This window comes from Lampetra planeri, chromosome 7, assembly GCF_965212315.1.
Source record: "Lampetra planeri chromosome 7, kcLamPlan1.2.h2, whole genome shotgun sequence".
NCBI classification, from domain to species: Eukaryota; Metazoa; Chordata; class Hyperoartia; order Petromyzontiformes; family Petromyzontidae; genus Lampetra; species Lampetra planeri.
This window is the reverse complement of record NC_136113.1, coordinates 6,678,628-6,687,114: the sequence shown is the minus strand read 5'-3', so window position 1 is coordinate 6,687,114 and position 8,487 is coordinate 6,678,628. Positions and strand designations below refer to the sequence as shown.

Here is an 8,487-nt window from a genome sequence, read left to right as displayed (position 1 = left end):
CGTGATATTTGCGACCATAGCATTTTACAAATGAGGCCTGAGCAACAACCCCCCCCCACCCAATGTATCCCATAGATATTATTTACATCGTTACGCAACATAGCAACCTAGCCGTATTGTTGTAAAAAATTACATATGGCTGAATGTCATGTCAGTTTGGGTTGTTTTATGGCTTCGCTTATATTTAAAATCATAAACTATTACACAAGCAACCTATTTTGGCAAAGAGAGTACAGTTTTTAGTATATTGTTACGCGCTATTATTATTTTCAGCCTGGTGTACATTCACTTTAAATTGATACACACAAATTCCTCTTCTTTGGCTAAGCTGTTGCAACGAGTTGTTTTTCGCTAGCGATGATTGTTTAAGGCTTTCACGACACTCGGCCACTTTTGTCTCCCCAGAGCTGATGTTCACACTTTGCACGAGGGACTGATTGTAGGTAATCACCCCTCTCCAGCTACATTATAAGCACACCACCATACAGCTCATCTATAATCAGAGCGTCGCTTGTACAAGCTATACAATCTATACAATCACAACGTTAAATTAAGTCTTACGTTGAAAATGATTACGCAATTCCATTGTAAGTAGCTTTAAACAAAACGCAAACTTTATTCAAAACGAATGTCGTCATGAAAAACCGATTCATCTGCAGCACATCCAAGGGAATAAATAACACGAAGGGCTACAGATCACACGTCGCCCATGACTGGAGGTGCGTCTCTGCCTAAATGTCAATGTACTCTATATAGAACACACAAAACACACGCCAACCTATAGCAGCAACTGGTATTCACAGTTGAACTTATTCTAAAATTTTAAAAGGTCTATGTTTACAGTTCTTAAAAACAAATCAGAAATCTAGCAGTTGATTATAAACTGCAGTTAACAGCATTCCAAAACAAGCAGTTCTTTCGAAGCAAAATCTGAAATTGTATTTCAATCGGTCGATGTGTCAATAATTCGACACGTTCACGACCACTCGGACTAAATTCTAAATTTTAATTAACAGCAGCAACCGCAATGTGGTCCATTTCACCATTTAATTGATGGACATGCAAGATTACTTTCCACGCATTTCACCATGCAAGTATCCTTGCATGTCTACATATGCAATACATACAATTAATACAAAATAGTGAAATAATAACTGAAAAGCTATACAACTTTTTGCATAGCAAAATGGTACCGTTTCAGTGGACCTTTTTGCTATATCCCATGATGATATAGCTGCTCACCCCGAGTTATAAATCCTCTGATACGTGCATTGTCTTTGTATCGTTCACCTTTTGGCGTTCTCTGGTCTACCACTGGTGAGACAATGCCATAAAGAAGGATGTCTCTGGTGTGGGCTTATTCAGTTTCAAAGACAATGCATATATTGTATTATAAGAGCATGTTTGCATGTTCACCACAGACTTGATTCATTGCAAAATTTATCTATTTGGTGTTTGAACATCTTAACACCTGTTGTATTGCCAGCAAGGGGAAACCCTATGATTATTTTTCATGGTACCATTTATGAAAGATAAAGGGTTAGACTTCAAACCATTCTACACATTGTGCCCCTGTCTTATATTCGTAAGGGAGCCATAATTGTATTATTATCGCCACCAGCCTATTATTGGTGAACAACCTTAACCCTCTTAACTCCAAAGTAAAGCTGCTCAGTCAGCATTATCTTGCTCCTTAACCCTAATCTTTCACGTGTACCCAACTTTACCACCAATTCAATGAATAAGGCAGTGCAAACCCCTCTATTATCGAGCAAATTCGTTGACAGCATAATAAGCCACCTTATACGGTCCCTCCATATGTCCGACGTCAACATGTACTATAACACAAAGGCTCCAAGTGAAAGCTGCTTTGGCAAAGACAAGTTCACAGGAACGTCTCGACGCACGCGTTCCTGCGTGGGTGGTGCGACCCGTCCACCCACGCCCGCCTCTCGGTGGCTCCGCTGAGGCTCACGACGGGAAAGAGCATCGCGTCCTGGTACGACGGCGGGTCCTCCTGCAGGGAAATCTGCTGCGAGAGGCAACGGGACGTCCTGCAGCTGGTGTCCTCACCCAGCTGCGCGCGGCTGCTCGCGCTGCGCGAAAGGAAGTTTGGCCGGGAACCTCGCAGGGCACGCCGCAGGGATGAGCGCCGGCTGTCCCGCAACGAAAGTCCAGAGCCGCAGCGGGAGAAGATGGAAGAGCTGCTCATGGCCCTGCGGCACCCCTCGCAGGAGCGCGCCTGGCTGCTCGGCGTGCACGAAGAGCAGTTGGCGGCGTAGGCCGTCGGCTCCGTCATGTCCATGAGCACGGCCTCTGAGTAGCTGGGCACGAGCTGCCGGTTGCTGCGGATGTGCCACTCGAGGTCAGCGCTGTCCATTGTGCTGATGCGTGGCAGGCGCAGATAGGTGGTGGCCTCGGCGGGCGGAGAGCTATAATCCAGGCCGAAAAGCTTCTCGATGTGGTAGTGCACGAAGGCAGTCCGGTACTCCATCCACACGCGCAGCGGCCACGACAGCAGCAGCAGGGCGGCTGCCCAGAAGACAGGCCGGGAGACGTACCAAGGCAGCTTGTCTGGGTCGGCAAAGGCGATCACAAACTCTTTGAACTCCACGTTCTTGAGGTGCATGCCTTCCCTGGCCTCCATGTAGTCGTCCTGGCCCTCGTTCTCGCGGAAGAAGCGGGCACGCTGGTTCAGGTACGCATTCTCCGACTCCGGGTTGGCGAAGCTGAAGCAGCGCGTGAAGTGAAGCCTCGTGACCGGGAATTTTTCCAGCCCGTAGATATCTTTGGAGACGTCCCGCACGCCGCAGTGCGAGAAGTCGAACTCGGCCTCGGAGACGCGCGTGGTCACCCTCTCCTGGTACATCTGCGTGCTCGTGTACGCCTCCCCGTTGCGGTAGCGCGTCACCTGGCGGGTGCGCCGCACGTAGTGGTAGCTCACCGCCTGCCACCAGAGGCAGGGCTTCGCCTCTTGCAGGCGGCGGATGCGCTCGTAGGCTCCGCTCACGTCCACCTTGTATTGCCGCTGGCTCTGAGTCTGGCAGTGCCAGCACTCGAAGAGGTACACCACGTAAAGCATGCCGAGAAAGGCCAGCGGAATGTACACGTAGCCGTTGGCGCATGGGCTCTCGTGGTAGACCATGGTCTTGCCTGTGTGCGCCTGGTCAAAGGCAAGCCGGGTGACGGTGGTGAGGTCGCACCACGTCAAGGCGCCCAGGCAGCCGTACATCAGCATGGTGAGCACCAAGCACTTCCAGTTGTTCTCTCGGCACAGAGAGGCACCCAGCGAAGGCTGCACCGGGCGCTGCTGTATCGTCACCAATGCAGATATGGGCACAAATTGAATTAGGGCTTTGACGAATGGCAGAATGCATAACAGCAGTAGTATCCACATTCGTAAACGTTCAAAGCTTTCACGTGTGAATTACAACAGAGTCGTATAATGTTGTTCTTGTAACAGTGGAAATGTACATGATGTAAATGTATCATTTAAAACGAGCTATTTTATATGCCAATAGCCTGCGACAGCTCTCTAGCCCTTGACAGCATGATTTAAAAAAATATATAGACCAGATCTATGTATCGGTTTCAGTAAGGATTGGACGAAAAGAATACACTCATGTAGAATATTAATAGAGGTATGTAAAGTTGTATATTTAAAATACAGGGAAACCAAAGCAAGCGATCTAAGATGTGAGATGAAAAATGTTCTACAACATTCCAAAATGTAAATTCAGGATATTGCTTAAAAGGTGTTGCATCTGATGCTTTAATATCACGGAATGTTGTTAAATGTTCATTGTCTTTATCAACATTTACTGGTAAAAACGCCAATTCACAGATTTAATCTCAAGTTGAAAATTATGGATGTAAAACTGCTCGAGGCTGTTAGTGCAGGCAGCTAAAGCATTTTCTAAATAATGTATTATTACAATTAACAGTTGTTATTGCAATATGAAGTGTTTTTGTTTTATAATTTACAAACATTTACTATTTAACATTACATAAATGTTTCAACATATTTTTGTAGCTCCACTTGACATTACTGTGTTTATAATTTGCACTATTATAGTTGCTTTTCTTCTACCAAAAATTGCGCTCAGTAATTAACTTTGAAAGATGTTATTTAAATATTGATGATTAAATCTTTTCCCTTCATTTATTTGGCACAGGTCTCCCATTAAGAAAAAAAGATTGAATCTTAAATGGGATCCGTTTGGCAATCACATCACCTCAATTTTAAATGACCATGCGAATACTTGCAAGTGTCCTCATAATATGCATATGCCGTGTTCTTAAAATTGGTTTAAAATAGGTGTTTTTAATATTATCGAGATAAATGCAGGCTGCATAACGACATTCATTTGGAATTTAAGCCAACCAAACTGAATTTCCAGTGTTATTTAATAAGTGTATCTTCTGCACTTAGTATTCAGAATAATTCTGTATCACATGTGTTGTATGGAATTATGTTTCAAATATTTAAAACAATACTATTCCAAATTATCGGGTATTGTTTCATAATAGTGTCGGGCAATATATTGCCTGTATATTGTGTCCAAATCTCTTTCCGAGAGACTGGATTGCAATAAATACTTGAGTATATGAACACATAACGATAAGTACTGCTCATGCAATCATGGATAAACAGCCCGCACTGTGATCATAAAATCCAATGAGTGGTCGGAATGGTCACTTTATAATTACAAGACGTAACATTGATGCGCCAGATGCAGATTGTTAAATGGACCACGCGTTTAAAAGGCCCAAGAGTAAACCGAATAATTAACTTGCGCTCAAATAAAAACTGATAATGAAAACCAACATATAGTATATGTGGCACAAGTCTTATATAGAGAAGTGGCACATCTCATACAGCATCCGTGGCATGCTGATTCTTAACACACCTCGTAAATGCATGTCACATCAGATCGACTTATTGAAAAGGCCGTGTTTGAAACGTACCTTAAAAATCTACCACGTGCGTGCAGGTCAACAATAAGGCAGCAAACAGCATTACACAAGCCACGCAAGTAATGGCACCATGTGCCACTTTTTGCACAGTGCCAACATCAAACACGCTTCCTCATGGGTGGGTTTTGTTTCACAGGGGCCAATTGTAAGCCAATTTAACCATGCATCGAAAAACAATTGAAGCTGGCTTAATTGATTAGATCACATTAATTATTAAATACGGTGGTTCATTCAAACAAATTGTCTACTTAACGTAATTACCACACACACGCACGCATGGTGCATCTATAACTTATTGCGCTCTCCCCGGCTATCCGCATCGCATTGCCGTTAGTTATGATTACAATACTTGTGTATATGAAAATGCACTTGAAAATGTTCATCTGTGTAATTGCAGCTTTTAGTCGCGGGTAACGTTATAGGGCGCATTTTTTTGCAACCGGTTTGCAATCTTCTTCATCGTCATCATTAACCATGGTCGCATGTCGCATTTTGAGAGGTGTAACATTACAACGTAATGTGTAAATGTGTTTTGTAACTACACCTATTCTGCAGCATCAGTATGAGAAGTGTTGTGTGGTCCCCCCCACCCACTCAAAGCATATCCATCACGATTGAGAAACGCACGGGAACACAAAGCCGATCACTCCGGAAACAGCCCATGAACAAAGTGGTGCCTCGCGTCTTTGTGGAGGAAAATAAAATCCCTCGAATTATCCACAACAGATTCCTTTCACCGGTGGTGTCGCCGCGACTTAATCTTGTCAGGATACACCGCATAACGTATCTTATTTAAACATAAGCAGTGCTGCAAACAAGTGTAAAAAAAAACTGCAATCAGATAATCCATTCACATGGAAGATATAGTTAAAAGCTTCTTGGAATAATTTGTGAATGGAAACATGTCCATATGTTGCTTTGTTTTCGCCGAAATAAAACCATTGTTTATTTATGCAGTGCATGTTTTAGCCTTCCCACATTGCGTACAAATTAAATAATGTGGTTAACTTTGTAGAAATATTCCATTTTTATTTTCGCCTTTACAAATTATACATGACGGTACATGAGCTTGGTCCCGGTGACATTAACACGTTTAACAGTTACGAGATTAAGATGTATTCATTTGATTTACAACGGAATGGAAAGCATCCTATAGAACATATACCAAGGAGGTGGGGAGATACAATCAATTCGTATTGCCATGCACAAGTATATAGTTCGCATGCAGGTACTCGGCGGATTATACACATCGTGGGACATGGAGGCCTTCATCCAGCAGTGGATTGACCATAGCAGATGATGATGATGATGACCATACAATAATTCACAACATCGTGCTGTAGATGTTGCTTCTCCTTATAAAGGGAGAACTTACACTCAACGGTTTATCATCTTGTTATAAAGATGGTAATGATGATATATTGCCTATCTGAATATATAACCCATTGCGCTCTTATTGGAAGATTTTCTCCTAGATCAATGCAAATGTAATTGCTGCAAGGCAAAAAAATGGAATGCATACGGACGTGAATATACGGGATGTATAATCATTAACTACACACACGTCCATACGCTGTATCGAGACACACGTGGATCGGAGAAGATGGAACAAAAACTGGAAGGCGTGCAAAGAAGCTTAAAAGAGGTGCATACTCGGAATTACACCGAGATAAAAACACGTGGATCAGAGAACATACACAATTATGCAACATCCTTGAGCAGGACACGTCGCTGTAGGGGATGATGACCGATGGCCAAGAATGACGACGATTTCTTGCGTAGATGTTTTGAGTTTCGATAACTATAATGGAGCAGCTGCAGCCAAGGGAATGGAACGAGTTAGAGAGGACGTCCAGCGAAGAGAGATGGAGCGAATGAAACCAGCTCGGGTGCAGGTGGTGCAAGGTGGATTGTGACATCGCAGGGTTGTGAGAGATGGCGAGGGCGTGGGGATGCCTTCATCCAGCAGCGGATTGACCATGGCTGACGATGATATTACGTGCAAACATTTCTAAACTATATACTCGTACGACTACTAAATACAGCATTGGCATGGGAATTGGTGTGCGTTTATTATGTATGGCCATCACGCATGAAAAAAAAACAGTGTGGAGATGCCTTAATCAAGCAGTGGATTGATCATGGCCGATGATGAATGATGACGACGAACCGATGAATACGAAATCCACAAACAGTGTCTAAACTGTGTTCAGACAACAGTGCAAAGTAGGGGGTTTAAACCCCCGAGAGGCTGGCTGGCTGGCTGCCTCACCTCTCCCCGCATCCATTCGCAGCGTGGCACAGCCTCCAAGCCCGGGGTCGCTGCCCCCTCGCTGGCCACCGGGGTGACCGCCTCCTCGCTCCTGCTGCCCCCTGCGCCGTGAGACACCATGGCGGTGCTGATTGCACCACCACCAGCACCAGCAGCTGCTGGTGCCGCGACGAGCTGGGGCCGCTCCCGCACCACCCCGCCCCGAGCCAGCCCGCGCCTGCAGACGGGCAGCCTGCTGACACATCACGGGCAGCCCAAGCTGCTGCTGATGCTGATGCTGCTGGTGCTGGTGCGAATGATACTGCTGGTGCTGCTGCTGCTGATTGATGATGCTCGTGATGGTTGGTGATGGAGCTGGTAGCAGTGATTATACTGCTCCGGCTAACGCAGTTTGCAACTGATGCTGTTGATGAAGCTGGTAGCAATGATGATGCTGATCCTCGTTACATTTTTCACGGATGTTGTTGCTGCTGCTGCTGCTGCTAATGGTGTGATGAAAACGCCGGTGGTGGCAGTGATTACGCTGCTCCTGCTAATGCATTTTGTGCTGATGCTGTTGCTGCTGCCTGGGTCTCGTGGTCACTGGAGGCGAGCTGCTTGCTGCGCACACGCACGCACGCCCTCCAGTCAGCCGCATATTCATCTTGTGCTCATGCTACCCCTGTCTCGCAAGCCCCCCCCCACGCACCTCACACCCCCCCTCCCTCAACCGCTCTACCACCCCCCCCCCAACTATGCCAGAACCCCACCGTTACTCGCCCCCCCCCCCCACCAGTGGTTTTCACAGTGACGTCATCTCATCTACACATCGGTCTCATAGCCCGGAGCAATCGTACCCATAGATTATCCCCCAACAGCTGACTGCTGCGGCGGTTGTGCGCGTTTCATGTTGTTGTTGTTGTTTGGAAATCCCATGAATGAAGAGAGGCGTGGGTCAACTGTGTTGTAAGCACCGCCAAGCGAAAAGGGATAAAGAACATTTATATGCTACGCGTGTGTGTTCACGCGCTTACTTTCTCGACCCCGCACATCCGATGAGCACGGTTGGCTACGTACGGTGCGAAAGAAATTCAACGTAATTGCACACGAGAGCTGTAGGTGGTATTCCACCGTCCGTGATCAGAATCAGAATATTTATTTATACTGGAGGAATCCTATGAGCTATAAAGCTCTTTTTCACAGATGTCCAGTCGTGGCGGGTGTGCAGTAATAGGTTATGTGCAGTAGGTTACCCCAGC

General features: G+C 45.6%; 1 protein-coding gene across 1 annotated transcript; it reads right to left on the bottom strand.

The window, feature by feature from the left end:
* Positions 1-592: 592 nt before the first annotated feature.
* Positions 593-7,819, bottom strand: LOC144720158 (transmembrane protein 151B-like). The gene is made up of 2 exons (XM_078596665.1): positions 7,250-7,819; positions 593-3,310 (listed from the first exon to the last, which is right to left on the bottom strand). Exons 1-2 carry the CDS (start codon positions 7,367-7,369, stop codon positions 1,886-1,888), a joined length of 1,545 nt encoding a protein of 514 aa, XP_078452791.1. The 5' UTR covers positions 7,370-7,819; the 3' UTR covers positions 593-1,885.
* Between the last annotated feature and the right edge of the window lie 668 nt (positions 7,820-8,487).